Genomic DNA, 18,938 nt, shown 5'->3' on the forward strand with positions numbered 1-18,938 from the left:
GAACTAGAAATAAATGTTAACAAAAAGTAAAACTTCCATTTGGGATATTAAATTTTGTAACACTTGTTGAGAGAAGTTAAGATTGAATGGATTTGAATACTGCCTTCTTGGAATGGCTGAATTCTTCAAAAACCTGATATATGCATGTGCTACATGAGAAACTTCCTGGGAAAATGGAATGTGCACATATGTGTTCATCCCAGAAAGGGATCCCGTCACTGACCAAAGTAATAATTGCACCCATGTCCAACTTGATGAATCAATGAGTTTTTATTGGGGGTTCCTAGTAAATAGGCCAAACAATGAGGAGTTTCTTATACAGGAATAAGGATGCCTCAAAAGCAGTCCAACACGGAACAGCCCATTGCAGGTGATATCTAAGAGATCTCAAACCCTAGAACTCTTTACGAAGCTTGCAGACAGCCGGACAGTCCAGGAGTCTCTGTCAGTAACTCTGCTGACAATGCCATTCGGCAGCTCATCTTCATTCTTGTAAAGCTGGAGGCAGGGCTTAGAGACTCACCATCCAAACTCCTGCTTCCCTAGACCGGAAGTTTTGTTTACCTCCGAGTCTCATGTGCTGCCCTCTTCTTTCAGGAGCATGCTTCATGGGTGCTGCTGAAAAGCAGCATGTATGTGCATGTCTGCACATCTATACACACATACCTAATGACATTCTAATTGAACTCCTTTCCCCCACAGTGTGGCTAATAGTGAATTCATGTGCAAGTGCAGAGAGCTTTCACCAATTCTTGTGAAATTGTCATAGAAGCATAAACCAGGATAATTACACAAGAGGAGGGGGAGAAAAGTGGAATCAGAGTGGAAAAAGGTCAAACTGTCTGTATTTGCAGATAACAGAATTTTGATTATAGAAGAGCCTAAGGAACCAATCAAAAATCAATAAAGCTGATAAACAAGTTGGCAAGGTCAAAGGATCTATGATCAGTCTCTAGAAGATACCTGGGTTTCTATTTGATAGCAATGAATAATCCCAAAGGAAAACACAGGAAAAAGCTCCATGTATCTCAGCATCAAAAACGAAAAAAAAGTTATTAGATCTCAGCGTGATCTTGGTGTCATAGTAGTGTAGACTTCCTGAGACAAGAGGAATGTTCTTCCTTTTACATTCTATGGGGTAACTAGGGGAGTACAGTATATGGTGTTAGCTCTTCATGGAAGGTCTGGTAGAAATAACTTCACCAAAGAAGGAAAAGACATTCTCTCTAAAACTTGAGAATATTATTTTAAAAAATTAATAGGTAAACAGAATAGATTTTCATGTTCTTGGATTTAAAGACTTTATTTATCCTGCTGCTATATCAGTGTGTCTCCTCAAACCAGTATAAATAATCCCCATCAAATTCTAAACTGAATTTTTGCAAAAAAACAATAAACAGCTTGTAAGATTTATATGAAATGAAGGAAGTGAAGATACCCCTTCCATAAGCAGAGTCTGAAAGCAGACTCGAGAAGACACATTTCCATGGCAAAAGTTACTGTAGTCTGTAAGGCATGGGGTATTGGCATGTACATAAGCAATAGAAAACAATTGAGAGTCCAGACATTAGCCTACTGCATTTATACTCAGTCAATTTTCTGCAAGGATGCTAAGAAAATCCAATGAGATGAAATAATGACCTTTCAACAATTGATGTTGACACAACCACAATTCATGTGGATAAAAACCAGCAACATGAAAATTAAGTCAAAAGAATCAAGGACTTTTACATGAGGATTAAAATACAAAACTCTTGTAAGGAATGAAGAAAATCTTCACCTCAGTCAGTGGTTCACAGATGCTTCACCTACCTCACAAACAACCAGAGGATAAATGAGATAAATTGTAGTTCATTTGTGTGAAAGCTTTGCTTCAGAAAATGAATAGCAAGAAGAGAAGATGGTAATTCCACTAATAGGACAAACCACGTGCATATCATATCTGATACATGATGAAGTCTACTATCCAGAATATACAAAGAATTTATAATTCACCAATAAAAGAATAAGTAGCCCAATTTTGAATGAGCAGAAAGTTTGGATTTCTTTTGAAATATTCATGATCAGTAATCATCAAAAGATGTCCACCATCATTTGTCATTAAGGAAGCAGTGTGTGGCAGAAGCATCACGTCCTGTTCACTAGGATAGCTGCGATCAGGACACAGGAGCGTTGGAAGGGTGTAGAGAAACTGCAGCTCATGTTGCTGGAAGAAATGATGAAAATGCTGCAGTTCTTGAGAAAGCTGTCCCCTAGACCTCAGAAAGTTCAACATGGCGTTACCAAGTGTCCAGCCCATGTCTCAGCCATCCCATTCCTGGGCATATATGCCCAAGGGAACTGAAAAATGTATGTTTACACAAACACTTCCAAGTGAGCATTGTTTATAATAAGTCAAAAAAAGTGGAAACTACCCATTGGTTAATGACAGTGTAGGCAAAATGTGGTGTGCTCCAAAAGTGATTCATTTTTCAGCCATAAGAAGAAATGGCACTGATGTGTGCTTCTATACAGATCAACTGAGACCTTATCTTCAGTGTGGATCCTTTAGCCAAGAGAGGCCCAGGCTGTGTGATATATTTATGTGGAGTATTTACAATGGGCAGATATAGAGAAATAGAGTAGTGAGCACAAGCAGGACAGGAAGAGTGGAACGTGATGGTGACATGCTGTGGGCTTCCTGATGAAGGCGTTCTGGGACTGAGCAGTGTGTGAGGAGTCAAGGAAACATGAAGAAGTAGAGGGCGTATAACTGAGTCTGATCTCAGGGACCTAAGATTTGTTGCGATCTGTGTATTAGAGAGTCCGGACCTGGGTACTGAAGCGGAGAAGCAAGCCATTTAAAGAAAAATGTGATTTCATGTATCTAGAAAACATTAATGGAGACAAAGAAAACTTGTCTACAGATCTGGGCTACCCAATGAAAATAGTAATTTTATAAGCATGTGTGGAATAAGAACAATAAATCAAATGTGAAAATTAAAACTTAGATCTTTATGGCTTAGAGTTAAAAGCTTAAAATTCATAAACTATAATGTTAACAACTCAGAAAGCAATTTTAGTTACAAAACCTGCATCGATATACTTACCTCTTCCAACAGTGGCTCGCTAGCCCTGATTTCCCAGAGCTCTGCTATGTGAATGAGGAGAGAGTAGGATGTTATAGTGGTGCATTGTTGTTTTGCATGTTTGGAAAAGCATCTAGAAATATTTTACAACACAATAAAGGTATATTATAAAGTTAAATATTAATATTCTAGTTGTATTGCCACATGATCCAAAAATTGGTAATTTAACGTTGCTATGTGGGTTTTTGCTCATTTTTTTCTCCGCTATTCGCCTTCCAGTTGGAGAGTCATCCTCAGGAAGGGCCTCGAGGAGCCTTGCCCAGCACATCCCGGGTCCCGGTGGCATTGAAGGTGTGAAAGGAGCTGCCTCTGGAGTTGTGGGTGAATTAGCCCGAGCCAGGTTGGCTTTGGATGAAAGAGGGCAGAAGCTTGGTGACTTGGAAGAGAGAACTGCAGCTATGTTATCCAGTGCAGATTCATTTTCTAAACACGCTCATGAGGTATGTCTGACATGCAGACAGTCACCCGAAGAACTAGAAAAGGATAATATAAAAATGACTACATATTGCATATTTTGTTATTTTTACAAGCATGTATTTTGTAAATTTGCAAGTTCCAATTTTTACCACAAGAGGGAACCCTTAAAAGAATAAGCCAGTGCTTTCTGACTCCTGAAATCTGTACATTTTTGAAGGAAGATGCCCATTTAGGACCTTCATAAGCAATACAGAAGATATGCAGCTGTTGTCAGTGACCTCAATAAAAATGTTAACCTTCCTTAACTCGCCAGAGCCTGCAACCATCTTGACCTAAGAAGAAAATCAGTTGTCTCCTGGGTTCTTCCAGGTAGCTCTAAATATCTAAAAATTAGTTAGCATGTTGTATCTGTGTGTGTTGTAGGCTAATGCTCATGGAGAGGTAGGGGCACAGCCTTCATAGTGCACTCATTGACCTCAGAAACAGATGCCATAAAGTGTAGGGATCTCTAAATGATGCTCGCACAACTATATTTTGTTGGCTGAGACAGGGCTTTATGAAAAGTTAACGTATGAGTTGCAGAGATGACTCAGCAGGTAAGAGTACTTACTGCTCTTGCAAAGGACCTGTGCTTGGTTCCCAGAACCCACATGGCAGCTCACAGCCATCTGCTAACTCCACTTCTGGAAAACCTCATTCCCTTCTCTGGCCTGCTTGCAGCATAAGGTTGTTCACATAGAAAAATGCAGGCAAAAACCTCATGTGTGTGAAATAAAAAGAAATTTTTAATGTTTTTATGGGCTTCAAAACGAGTGTGTAAAGTGCACATTATTTTTGCATGTGTGTGTCACTCTTGGACTTCACACTTTGGACTGCTGACATCTCATTTCAGCTTCCTAGACTGGCCTTCTAGGGTGTCTTAGATACTTGCCCAGTGAACAGTATCAACATTATTTCTATCTTGGATTATCTAGTCTTTATAATACTAGCATTCCTTTAGTTTTTCAACCAATAGCCCTCTCTTCTTGGCTCACGTTGCATGAAGGACATAATTTAACCTGGACGATCTGTCTAGAGCATCTGCGGGAGTCCTGGGTGCCCATGAGCACCTCCAGTGTGAGCCAATAGCCTTCAGCAAAGAGCAGGGTTTGCTGCCACAATACAAACAGCTCTGTCACTTTCACAGTATCTTTACATCCCAAGCCACGGGAGCAGGGGTGCCTTTCCCTTCTGTAGGTGCAGGTTTTAGACATAATTGAGAGTCTAATGAGAACAGTGCATTGAGGTGAGATCCGAGACTCTTGAATTCAGATAATCAGGCCCAAAGCCCAGACTCAGTGTTCTCTTAACCTTGAGTAAAACCTGAAACCGTGGGGAATTTTTTTATTGAGAAACTGAGGAAATAATACAAACCCCAAGAATTGTAAAATCAATTGAAATCAAGTAAGAAGAGTGTGTCATTTGTTGTCTGGCACACAGCGAGGGCTTAGGAAATTTGACACGGAAGTACTTTTTCCAGCCTTTCTTTCCCCGATTCTTTATAAAGTGTTACTTTTATTTCTAATTAGAGACATGGCAGTTGCCTTATTTTTAAGTTATTCACTAAAGCAACAAACTATTTCACACATCAAAAAAATTATGATACGTATTAGAAACTTGAGCATATTCTAGGATAGTTTTTTTTTAGTAAATATAGCTATTTTTAATCTAAATAGAATAATTCTTGCTAGTTTAAATAAATTGAAATAAGCAGGGTATAATATCAGTCTGGAATGTTTCAAGGTAGTATGCTTTATAGACACCAATTATAAATACTTTTCTGGAAACATGAAAACATATTTTTCTTGATTTTTTTCCCCTCCTTTAGATGATGCTGAAATACAAAGATAAGAAGTGGTACCAGTTCTGACAACCAGAGTCTAATAAAACTAACTTCAGCCAGAAGGAGGAGGCAGTTTCCTTGTTGCAGTCACTGGTGTACTGGGGAAAGAACACAAGCCGGAAGCGCGTTGCTGAAAACCGTCCCCTCCCAGCACAGTCATGCACTATCTTACCTCAGTCTCACGGTTCCCTGAGAACTCCCGCGTGCAGACTGCAGCATATGGCCTGTGCTGGCTGTGAGATGACAACGGAGAGCTTAGCGGGGTCCCATTCTCGGATGGAACATCCAAAGGGATGTGGAGAAGTCCTTGGATCATTCCTGTATTAAACTTTCATATGCCAAAAGATTTTGTGCCGTGGTATCTGCCATCAGTGTTTTATCCGACGTGGGGAGAGGCAATAAATGAGAAGTTCTGAGTCTGAAGTGGTCATACTTGTGTCGGGACTGAATTGTGCACAGCTGTCTGGACTCGCCCTCTCTCAGGCAGACTGGCCGTCAGTATCATTAGTGAGAAACAACAAACTGTCCCCTTACCTTTAGACTGTGCTGAATGGTGGCTTTCAGTAATCTAAGCATACACACGCTTGTGTATGGGATCCTCTTCGGTTCTCGTTACTGTATATTTGTGTTCCGTTCCTCTGTTTTCAGAAGCAAACAAGGTGATCTGTCACTTTTCATGGAAAAGTGTAACGCAGGACTAATCGCTCACCTTCTGAGAGTTTCCATGTAGTGGCCATGCGACGTGGAAAGTCAGAACCCTCAATTGCAGTGAGGAGAGTCCTTCAGTGTCCTTTGTCGGCGTTCACATTAATTCAGCGACAGGTAGATTTGACCAAAAGAGTTACTGTTTAAATTTGTAGAAAAGTTGAAATTGGCTACGTTTTTAATTTTGCTTGAATTTTTACAAAATGTTCAACCAAATGTACCCTTGCATTATTTAATTAAAATTGCTAAAACAACAATGTTTCCTCATTTCAGTAAAGTGCTCAGCTCCCCTTTTAAACTGTCCTGTATTTGCTAACAGTTCCGGTCCACTCAGGTGATGAGCCAGTTAAATCTTAGTGCACATAGCTGCTGCATGTAAGACTGCAAGCCTCTTTTGTCAGTCATTGTCCAAGAGTCTAGTCTAATGACCTACAAAATATCTCCTGTAGAAATACATTGCAAATCTGTACATATCCTTTGGAAATACTAAAAGCAAAAAGGAAAGGAAAGTATGATCACTGGAGTAACATGAGGGGAGCTGTGTATTAAGTGGTAGACGCCGGTCGGTTCCTACAGTCGCATTGCAGCCTAGGAAGGAAGACGCCTGTTATACACAGTTGGAGGATATAATTGTTAAAGCTACAAAGGAAGAAGTGAAGTGGGAGCGTGGTGTTTATATATTGTCTTCTATGAAAGTCTGCACTGAGTCATTGTCCTGAAATAAGCAGGGCTCGAACTGATGGGCGCCTGCATGTCCTCTCCTCCATGTGATGTGTGAAGGTCCCTGTGAGACATCTTCAGTTCCGCAGCCTGTCACTCACCTGTTCCTCTTTCGCTAAGAATTCTTTTGTTTACATTTTATAATGTGCACTACTGGATATGAAAGTTTACATCAAAGCTTATTTTAAATAGCATCAAGTAAGGATTAGATATATGTGGTAGAGAACTGATCAAGACAAAATGTTTTATAACTGCAATCATTTTTAAAATTTTGTCAATCTGTAGAAGGTGAATAATATTTCTGTTTCATGTCTATGCTCTGAGCATTTGGCAGCTTACAAATTGCTTAATTTGCATTATACATTATCCACTAATCCCATGTCCCATGATACCTCATAGGAAGAGTTGTGTCCTTTTTAAAGGGTGCAGTTTTATGAATACCAATAGTGGGGACTTTCCAAGGGTGAAAAAGTACTAACGTAGCCTAAGACACTGCTTGACTCTGTGTGGAGCCTCGCCTATTTATCTGTTGCATTATTTGTGTATCGAATTCCTTTCTATAGTCATTTTAACGGATGTAAATAAAATGAATCAAAGTTGTAATTATTTATTAGTAGAGAAGTAGATGTGTTTACCTGAGATGGATTTTATAAGATCATCCGAATGCGTTATTTTAAGTCATTCGTTTCTTATTTTAATTAATCTACATATTGTGCACAACAACCTAAGAGACTACATTAGAGAGTACAAAGTATTTTTGAATAGAGAAAATGATCTTCCCAAGCTGTGCTTGATTCTGTAAATAAACCAGTCTGCAGTACCAACCCAGGGCACTGACTGCTGCAGCCTGAGACAGCCTGCCTCCCCCAACCCACTCCTGTCTTTTTTTTTTTTTTTTTTTTGATGCAAAAAGAAGTAGTCACCAGCAAGCCAAAGTTTCAGGAATTCTAACAGCAACAACAAGAAGTCAAAATAAAAAAAAATATCAGAAAATGAAAATGTGTGTGCACATGCATGTGTGCTATGTGTGTCTTCTCTGCGCCCTCAGCACTGATCACATTTGTCTTTGATTCTAAAATTCAAGTATTCTGCAATTAACATTATTAACAGGAAGAGATTTCTCTGTATGTACCACATACCCAGTTCATTTCATCTTCAAACTAAAATCAGTCTGTGTTTGCTTAGAATACTGTTCTTTAAAGTATTTCATTCTGTCAAAATCTTTATCTCTGTTTGAAATATGGCATCACCTTAACATTCACTCACATTCCAGACAGACTGTGTTTCAAAAAAATTGATTATGGATTTTAAAAACAAAACCTGTTCCTCTAGATTTGAGGTTTTCATGGAAAAATACTTGCTATGTCCACCTGTCATTCTGTGCGAGTAGACTGCAGAGTTATCAGGACATTTCTTAAAGAAGCATCTACTGAAATCTTAGCGCAGGTAGATGTCAAGTGTGCAAAACAAGCCTGAAGTGTGCAGATGTTTAGGATGAGGCAATGCCGGGAGACAGCCGAGGACTGGGGGATTCGTTCCACGTTTATCCTGAGTTCTGTATTCGAATCTGCTTTGCCCAAGGGTTTCGCATGTGACATTAGTAAAGCAATCTCCAAAGGGAACATTTTTTTTTTGTGGCAAAGATTTATTTTAATGGGGGATTTTGTTTATTTGTTTCTGCAAAATAAAGAGCACTGAACTTTAAACTTGAATATTTTTCTGCACTTTTTTAGATAATGACTTTTTATTTGTCATTTAATCTGCATTTTCGGTTTAAATCAAATGATATATGTGTGTATGAAACATACCAAAATCATGACTATGCTGCTAGCTGCACCTGAAACCTATCAGTTTCAAAACCTTTAATAGGGTTTTATATAGCTTTTGAAGATTAAAAACAAATGAAATTATTTGCTGTACATTTTGGTGTTCTTGGTTTTTGTTGCGACATTATCAGAGCTGTTTTCCGATCACACAGTCACGCGTCATCTTTATACACTGCTAGAGAAAGTACTTTTAGTTTTAAATAAGTTTTTATAAATGTTTTCTTTAATTTTAAAAATGATGAACTTGTTAAATCAAAGTACTTAAAAAGTATGCATATTATCCATACAAGAAGTTATGTTTTACACTTACAATAAGAAATACTGATATCTCCTATAGAGATACAATTAAGTTTTAAAAGTCATGCAGCGTTGACAAGTCTTCATACATGACAAGATACAGTTAAATAATTTCTTTTAAAAAAAAGACTGCTGAATATTTTCAAATACTGATTTTATTTTTGAGGGAAAATGTTCACAACAATAATTTCTATAACTTTATCTGTAGTTTCAGCTTGCTGTTGGTTGCCTAACTTAGCTATTGTTTTAATATATATATTGAAAATGATTATCCAGATATTTTCTTCTACCTTTTTTAAAAATAAATTTCCAAAAATAGGAACAGAGCTTATGTATTTTTGTCAATGAAGGCTTTTTATTTTGTGGTTTATAGAATTTGTTCTTTATCAGTTTAATATCTCTAGGCTTTTTATCTCTATCTTGAAAAGAATATGCCTATGTAGTTGGTGTCCCTTCTCGTTTTCTGTTTTGTCCTTTTTTCCCAGTGTTTGTTCTGGGTTGAGATTTATGCCCACGTGTGCTTCTGATTTGGAAATGAGTACAGGGTTGCTGGGGTTTGCAGCGGCTCTCTCCTCGGGGTCTGCTTGCACAGTGCCATGGGCATCCCCGCTGTCTGCCTCAGATGCTGTGAAGGTTCTGTGGACAGAAAACAGTTGTTTCAGCTGGTGGGGAAAACTAGAGCTGAGCTTTCCTGAGGAAGTAAATAGTTTTAGTAACTTCCCAGTTATGGGTCTTAAATTACCGACCGGTTCATTCTTGAATTAGATGCCATCACCAGAGCTGCTTAGGAGATGTCCTGTGTCTGTTTCTCAGAGGAAGCATGAATGTTCTTTGCCAATATTTTTCAGCGAGACACGTCGTTTAAAGTTAATTTTTTTCATCTGTAAGATGTGACTAAATAGTGTCAATTCATTCACTGTAGGTCATTTGACTCAGGCATTTAAAAACAGGTGTAGGTTAATTGCTGTGAAGTTCTATTTATGTAATTGTGGGGTTTGATGTTTTGGGGTTTTTTAAATATCATTTGTATTTTATCTAAACCTTGCTTCAATTAAAGACAATGTAATGAGTTTCAAACAAACTTAACATGTCAATGGAAATAGCGTAAAGATGAGAAATAGTGACTTGATTTCTGTGTGTCTGTGAATAGTAACGGGATACTTTAGATGTGTCCTCTGCTCAACCTGGAAGCTAGAACTGGGGTGGGGGGCTTTCTAGTTACACCATTGGTTCATTGTAAATGTGTTTTCAAAGAAAAAGTATTTTAGAAGACAGATTTAGTTTCCTAGCATCGTCCACACCGAGGACGAGCATGTTTGGTCCAGAGTGCTCGCCTATGTGTAAACACCGTGTGTGCTGTCCAGCTGATGCATCCTCTCTTTATGTCTGCTCAGTCCAGCAACTCGAAGATAATCACTAGAATATGCTTTCCAAGTATTTTTAATTATCTATGTATTGTTTCGTTTTTTAAGTAGCACTATCGCCAATGCTAAAAATGTCTTGAAAGTTTGTAGCTATTTGCATTCCTGTGACTTAATAGAAAAAAAGAACTTGTCATCACAGCCAAAACGTTCAAATTTAAATAATGAAATATTTTTTGTAAATAAATACCATTATGCTGGTATTTTAAGAATGTATTACAAATTAATTTTTCTGGAAAATGTTCATATATATGTATATGAATTCTGCTGAAGGGCTCTGGTTGGGCAAAATAAAATACTCAAATCTCTCCTGAAACCAAAAAAAAAAGCCCCTTTTTCTGGGAATTTATTTTAATATTTTTTCGCATTGTGGAATTAACACATTAGTTGGAGAAAAATAAACCTATAAAATAGATTGTCACGTTTCCAAAGATAAGCTTATAGGTAACTGAGACCACAGACATTGGACGAGGTAGGGTTCTTGGCGAAAGGCACCTAGGCAGCCACATGGTAGGTGGATGGGGTGGAATGGAGACAAGGTTTAGACTTGTTAAAATACTGATCCTGAGTCAGTGCATCCGAGCAGGGGCTGAGCTGGTGTCTCTGACAAGCTAGGACGGGAAGTCACTTTACATCTCTGGAGTAGTGAGGATAACGGCTATTTCCATAGTTGTCACTTCCTAATTGATCTGTCAGTGTCAGTGTGGGACAACTCTACCAAAAGAGGAGCATTCGATCAATGGATCCAGAATAAAGTCTCTCAGGGAATGCTGACAGGTAATTCTCATTGCTTCTGTTAAACATTTCTGCCTCTTACTGTGATGCTCGCCTGTTCCACATGGGGGCAGTCCTGCCCTGAGCAAAAGGCTTTTTGATCTACAAGGAAAGCCCACAGCCTTTGCAGAGGTCTGCTTTGCAGCACATCATTTTATGTTATTACACAGTGGTGTGTACTGTTTCATACTGGTCTGATTGATTATCAAGTGTTCTCGTACTTTCATACACAAGTAAAATTTTGAAAACAAGATTTCCTTGTATCCTTTGTAGGGTAACTATTTGAGTATGTCTTGTCAAAGTGGCGCTGTGTGGTTCAGTGCTTTGATAGGAATATATACTCATTATTCCGACTTCCTAGAAGTATATAGGAAGATTCTAAAGATTTTTTTCCCATGAATTAAAAGATGCTGTTTGCATTTTCTGTTGGCAGTTTCTGTACCAAAATTAGCTGTTATACCAGAAGCTATTACAGTGTGTGCTGTTTAGGTGAAGGCATCTTTGAAAACACAAAGGCCTCTCTGAGTTACTTTCAAGCTTTTATTTTCTCTATTTGTCTTGTCGATACTTTATGTACTAACTACCCTCAAAGACAACTTAAAGCAAGAAATATATTTTATAAATTAAAAAAAACTCAGAGAAAAAATAATATTTGTTATCAAAAAGAGTGTGAAAACTTAACATAGCATGGAGCTAAAGTTCTGAATTAATATTGTGTGCATCCTCCTCCAAATGTCAGATCCCCTGGGCTGTCTGTGTTGACTGCCTATCTCATTCTGCATCTTCCATGTCAGTCCATCCCTGACTGCCATGCCTCTCACCCTAGCTATACAGTTCATTGAATTTATCTTAAGAAAACACTTCTTTGCTCATTAAGTAGAAAATACTATAAATTCCCTTTCTCCGTGACTTATTCTTAAATATAAGGTAAATTTATAAATATTTTTATGAACATAATTTACTCCCTGCTGCTTGCAACATTCAGACACTCCGAAATCTACACCAATAAATCAATTAAACATAAAGGAAATGTGCCGAGACAGCGTAATGAGTGGTGGAGACAGGCGGTGGGGCAGAAAGATTTGTGCCAGAGCCCGCAGGCCTAGTCCTAGCTGCCTCACTAGGACTTAGCCAGATCATGCCTGGGTGTTCAAAATTCAAGATTCCAGGAAGTGCTGGCATAGAATATTAAGTGCTAAGAGCACACTCCTAAAACTGTAACTTCCATGAGCCTTCAACCAGAATGTGTTTGTAAAGCCGTTTCACTAACCCATCATTCTCAAATCTGAGCATGAGAATTTCATAGAAAAGCAACCTATAGATATAGACTGCCGGGCCACAAACTCCCTCTCCTTCCCACCTTCAGAATTCCTGTACAGTAAACATGGGTGAAAGGAGGCGAGCGGGAAGACATGTATTCTTCAGAAGTTCCCAAGTAGCTTGGTATACCAGTCCAGACCACACTAAGGGTCCTGACCTAGAGCCAAGCCACAGAAGCAGTTTCTTCTGTCATAGATTGTTGTGTGAGATTTTGACTGCATTCTGACAAAGTTTGCTTTGAATTCAGAAGGTAGAGCTAGCTGCTAGCTGACCAAAATTAAACATAGAGGTTTTGGAAGACTGAGGACAGGTAGATAGGAGTAGTAAGGCAGGGCTTAGAGAGGATCTCAGGCCTTTTGGATGGAGGAACAAAAGAGATAGATCATTGATTGCTTCTCCATCACTTCTTTGATCATTCGGATCCTTACCCCATATCTGACTCCCAAATTTTTTATTGATAAAGAATAATTAGATAATGGATCAACAGATAATCAGTATAACATCTGAACCCAATACAACTGGCATAGGAATAAAAGCGATTGGTACGCCCCGACATATATACAAGTACTTAAAGTCCTAACGAATTGCCAAACACTTCCAAGGTTAGAAAAAAGAATCTCAGACTGCCTCTCCTGTAAGTATTCATCCCTTAACCCCCACCCTATCAGGACTTTAATATCTGAACCCTCTGCCAGAGAGTAAAACTCAGCTCACTCAGCATTCCCATTCAGCAGAACTAATAATATGGCCTTATTGCTTCACCATGACCTGCTTTGGGATAATCCTCCTGTACACTGAAAAGATTTGCCATTCAAATTGGTTCAATAAAATGCTGATTGGCCAGTAGCCAGGCAGGAAGTATAGATGAGGCAAACAAAGTAAGGATGATGGGAAGGAGAAGAGCAGTGTGGTGTCTCTAATGGGTGCCCCTGAAACAGTTACCAGGCTCCATCCCAGCTAAGGGCATGAAAGAGGTAGAAAATGGGTTCTTTAGAGTTCCATTCGATTCTGCTTGCTTGTTTGTGACAAGGTTTTGCTGTGTATCTCAGGTTGGCCTCCAATGCAAGAGTCTTCTGCCTCTGCATCAGGAGGACTAGGATCAAAGGCATTTTCTCCACACCCCAGCTTACTGAGCCTTATTCTTTATTCAGCTCTCAGAAGTTGCTAAGAGGAAACTACTCCACAGCCTCCAAGTTGGTTCTCACTGCCCTTTCCATTTTGACCGTTAGTCACCAAATACTCCTCAAAGACTTCCAAGTGCCCACACACACCTTCAGAATGTTCCCTTCTTTTCTTCCCTAAACTGTAGCTCTTACATCGATTGGGAATTCTCTCTTCTACAGCTCAGGAAAGAGGTTCCGCTGACTAACTCTAGGCTGCTAGACACGTGGGGTGCTTTCTGTTCCTTCTCTGAGCCATGTCATCATGGAATGGGTTCTCCGCTGCCTTCAGAAGGGATTAGAGACATGATCTTTCTATTCTTCCGGTTGGTTCCATCTTTAATCCTCCTCAGATCTATACCACGTGGGCCAGGAGCAGACTCACACCAGGCCCTGCTCTGAGAGAAAAATCATCTGTATAGCTCTTATAGAATAAAGAATTTTTTCCCTTCATGGGCCATTTGTAATGTACCTCTTTAAGCATAATTGGCCTGAAGTTAGAGCCTTGCCTTTCTCTGCTTTTACGGAGTGTCCAGAGACTGGCGAATGCCTTTCCCCTCATCCTTCTCCCCCTCCTGCCCCTTTTTCCACTCTTGCTCCTTTGATGATATTTACTCAAAAAGCATTTTTTCTCAAAATTGTCATCCAAATCGCCATCTCTAAAAGTCCATTTTGAAGTTCAATTACCCTCCTTTTGACTGTTGTTTGCCTGTTTGCTTCTCATTACTGTTTTTCTCCTTGAGACACTATCGTGCCAGTGCCATGTAGACCAAGCAGACCTAGAACTCGTGGTTCCCTCCCTTCAGCCTCCCATACTCTGGAAATACAGGGTTTGTGCCACCATACCAAACTCCAGACATTTTTATTCCACAAATATTTATTGGGCATTAAGATGTGACACTCTGTTTTATAACTTGGAAATAGAGAAATTTGCACTCAACAGTGACATTTTCCTTTCTCTCCACTTCTTCAGTGCTAACACTAAATCCATGGCAAATGGGAGAGATCCAGCTGACAGAGCAAGGAGAACAAGAAATTTTTTGAGGAAAGTGGGAAAATACAACATGAAATCTTATCTGTCGTACATGCCTGCCAAGCACCTGTTTCCCCTTTCTCCGCACACCTCATTGGTCACCATGGCATTCTCTGCCCCTCATTGGTTGTTCTCAGTCATATTTGCTTTCCTGCTTAAAGCTTAGTTCTACCTCTGCAACTTATGAGTTAAAAGTTGTGACTCCTCACTGGTGAGCGTCTTTGGTCTCTTCTCTGGAAGATTCTGGATTATTCTAGAATATTCTCTCATCTCACTTCCTATTTAGTTGCTTCTCTCCTAAACATCCCAGGTTCTTCCTGAGACCTCTAGTAAAGTTGATTCTTTGACAGTGTGGCCTTAACAGTCATCCTCTTCCACATGCTGTCCTGCTTTCCTTTGCTAACGCTGGTTCCAGCCCTCATCGCCCATGCCGTAGTTCTGTGTTCTTAATGTTCATTCCTAGAACATCCTTCATAACACTAATCCCTTTATGGTCAGGCTGCAATGCCATTTTCTCTCGAAAGCCTTCGGTAGCTGGAGTGATTAATTGCTTTCTCTTCTCTGCTACAACAAGCATTTCTTCCTACCTGTAGCTGACTCCTTATTGTAGAGTGGCCTATTTTGTCCACACACAACTGCTCTCTAGATTGTGAGCTCCTTGACAAAGGAGACTCTTGTTTGTCTTTGTCACGCCAGCATCTACCATGATGCCTGTCGATAGAAAAGTGTTCGCTAGTATTTGTTGGTAACTGCCGACAATTCAAGAGTTTCTATTCATGTTTGTTTATGTTAAGAAGTTCTCACAATACCTGTATGCACAGAAAGTGTTATATATTTCATATTTTATTATCTGTATTTCAGCCACAAATGTTCAGTAGCTGTTGACATTTTACCTGGAACTTTGCCGTAAATATAAAATTGTTTTATTTTAAATGTGCTTGATGTTGGATTTCCCTCTGTATGCTATGAATACAATTGGTTAATAAAGAAAGCTGGCTTGAGTCTAAAGCAGGGTGGAGCAGAAGATGGAACTGAATGCTGGGAGAAAAAAGGGCAGAGGAAGAGAGAAGCCATGTAGTTCGCAGGAGACAGACACTGGAAATTTTACCCAGTAAGCCATAGCCATGTGGCGACACACAGATTAATGGAAATGGGTTAAGTTAATATGTAAGGGTTAGGGAGTAAGAAGCTAGAGCTAATGGGCCAAGCAGTGATTTAAATAACACAGTTCCTGTGTGATTATTTTGGTTCTGGGAAGCCAAGATAAACAAGTATCCCTTGCTACATGTGTTAGAACTCTATTTGAATCTGAATCTCTATTTAGAATCTGATTATTCAAAACCTAGGGTTTCTTTTTTAATTTTAATAATAATTATCACTTGCTATATGTGTGTGTGTGTTTTATTAGTGTGTTTTTGAGGCCTTTGTGGCTGCTACCACATAGAACCATGTGGCTACATATGGCTATTGTGGACTCTGCCTGTGATGGAGGAAGGTCATTGGTTAATAAAGAAACTGCCTTGGCCCATTTGATAGGCGAGCCCTTAGGTGGGTGGAGTAGACAGAACAGAATGCTGGGAGGAAGTGAGGCAGACGCCATGCCACTCCTCTCCAGGGCAGACACGATGAAGCTCCGAACCAAGATGGACATAGGCTAGAATCTCCCTGGTAAGTCACCACTTCGTGGTGCTACACACATTAATAAAAATGGGACAAGCTGTGTTTAAATTAATACAATTTGTATGTTGTTATTTTGGGGCATAAGCTGGCCAGGCGGCCGGGAGCTGGGTGGCAGGAACTCAGCCAGCAGCTCCTTCTACATGCCTGGGCCAGGAAAGCCCTTGACATCCATTCAGAGCAGGCACCAGAATTTGTTTGGACCCAGACAGCTGATGGCGACCAAGATCCACCTTATGAAGTCAGTGGACATGTAGGAGTTGCTGATGAGTTGTGTCAGCAACCTTAGCCTGAAAGGTTTGGAGGCATTTGAGAGATTTATCACAGTGCTGCCTTTAGGTTGAGTTCAGGGTGACAGACGCAGTAAGATGTGTAAACAGCTGCCAATGGTGGCCTGTGTCAATGTGTGTCAGGAAAGGATGGAGAGCGAACCGTTTAGAAGGCCAGTAAGTCATGTGACTGACCTATACAAAAGATTGTAAAGGACAATACTCAGAGAAGTGCTTTAAGGTCAAATATAGTAAATTATATAGACATAGATTAAAATCTAGGAAAGAGGGTAAATTCCTTGAAACACTTCTGTTTAGGGTGAACTGTGTGATCACAAAGTCTCACTGAAGCCTGAGTGTGAGTCCTAAGAAAAGCCTTCTAGTGGCTTTTCCCAGCCCTTGCTGTCCATCTTCAGAATGGATGAGATGCTTACCTGGATTAATGACACAAGGCTTTGCCCTGAACCTGACTGGACCTACATTTAAAAGACCATGTATCACAAAGAAAGCAAAATTGCTAACTTAGTGCATGTTTGACCTGCCTTTTTCAGGGAAGCTAATGAAACATCAAAGTATTTACCAATCAAGGAAGCAGTTTGTGAGAAGCTAATATCTCCCACAAGAATTTATCCAAACCCTACAGACATAATCTAAAGCATACATTTACTCACTGAAGAATCTATTATTTGTAGAAGATACACACAGTGGTGTGTGTGTGTGTGTGTGTGTGTGTGTGTGTGTGTGTTGTGCGTTTGTAAATGGAGACTGATTTTTTGTTTCCTGGTCACCCAGACCCAAATAATCACACAATATTATGTTATTTATAATACTTTGCCAATGACTCAGGCATATTCCTAGATAACTCTTATATCTTAAATTAACCCATTTCTATTAATTCATGTATTGCCATGAGGTTGTGGCTTACTGGTAAGGTTCTGGTGTATTTGTCCTTCAGTAGCTACATGGCATGTCCTTGACTCTACCTTCTTTCCTCCTTTTTTTCTGCTTGCATTTCTGACTTTGATGGAGGAAGGTCATTGGTTAAGTAATAAAGAAACTGCTTGGCCTCATAGGTTAAAACATAGGTGGGAGGAGGAAACAGAACAGAATGCTGGGAGGAAGAGGAGTGAGCTCAGAGGCCATGCTCCCCTCTCCCGGGCAGACGCGATGCAGCTCCGACCCAGGATGGACGTAGGCTAGAATCTTCCTGGTAAGCGCACCTTGGGGTGCTACACACATTATTAGAAATGGGCTAGTCCAGGTGCGAGAGTTAGCTGAGAAGAGGCTAGATATAATGGGCCAAGCAGTGTTTAAAAGAATACAGTTTGTGTGTTGTTATTTCAGGGCATAAGCTAGCCAGGCGACCAGGAGCTGGGGTGGCAGGAACACAGCCCGCAGTTCCTACTACATGACTTGCTATATTCTACTCTTCCATAGGTCAAAGCAGCTTCTTTATTAACCAATGGTAATAAAACATATTCACAGCATACAGAGGGTAATACCACATCATCTCCCTTTTCTGTCTAAATAAAAAGGAATGTTTCAATTTTTACATAGTAAAATTACATATAACAGAACAGGTATCGAACAAGAATTACAGTTGCAATATTTGTCAGTGTAAATTTCATATCTAATTTATCTTTTAACATATCTAAGAAGAACTATATCTATCTTCAACTCTATCAAAGACCCCAGAAGGACATAATACTACCTAAGTGTTGCTGGGTCCTAATTTCTTCCTCAGGGGAGGGGTTGAAAAGGCATGATGTCATTGAACACAGATGCTGGGAGTCAGATAGAAGGCTCACAGCAGACTCATTTAATTAGCAACAGAGAAAACTTTTATACCCTCCCAGCACCCAGGCATTCTGATCCATTGGCAGTTGACATCTCATGCTCATCTCTTATTGGCTAGGCACAGGCAGGACTTCTGACAGTTCCAGGTAGACTCCAGGTTGACTCCTTTTGGTCTGGTAGTCCTTAACTTCCTATACCTCAGTAAACAAGCATTGCATTGTAAGCAGCTTCTAAAATCTAGAATTGACAGAGACATCTCGCTGCCTGAACAGTCACCCAAAGTTCTTCTGTAACATTGGGGCATCCATCTTTAACCTATAGGCCCATAGTATCAGCAGACTTTTCCATGAAGCAGGAAATTTGAAAGACGGTTTTGCCTATACTGGCAGTTTGTCAGTCACGTTCTTCTGTGTCCTGCAGATTACCTGGCAGACTCTTTCATGAAGCAGGAATGCTGAAAAACTGTCTCACCTTCTTTAAGCAAGTTCAGCAGTCATTTACCTGTGGGACCT

The 18,938-nt window shown here is 39.8% G+C and overlaps 1 protein-coding gene across 5 annotated transcripts in view; it reads left to right on the plus strand.

Moving 5' to 3' along the window:
* Stxbp5 (syntaxin binding protein 5) overlaps nucleotides 1-5,843 on the plus strand; it is a 137,576-nt gene extending 131,733 nt beyond the window's left edge. For all 5 annotated transcript variants that reach the window (XM_041680450.1, XM_041680449.1, XM_041680451.1 and 2 more), the window contains 2 exons: nucleotides 3,348-3,568; nucleotides 5,413-5,843. In XM_041680450.1, the coding sequence (XP_041536384.1) occupies nucleotides 3,348-3,568; nucleotides 5,413-5,454 (263 nt within the window). In that variant the 3' untranslated portion in view covers nucleotides 5,455-5,843. The remainder of the gene's footprint in view (nucleotides 1-3,347; nucleotides 3,569-5,412) is intronic.
* The last annotated feature ends 13,095 nt before the right edge of the window (nucleotides 5,844-18,938 follow it).

The sequence above is a fragment of the Microtus oregoni genome, unplaced genomic scaffold (assembly GCF_018167655.1).
Source record: "Microtus oregoni isolate MIOR12 unplaced genomic scaffold, Mior012 000033F_ref0000390, whole genome shotgun sequence".
Classification (NCBI taxonomy): Eukaryota; Metazoa; Chordata; class Mammalia; order Rodentia; family Cricetidae; genus Microtus; species Microtus oregoni.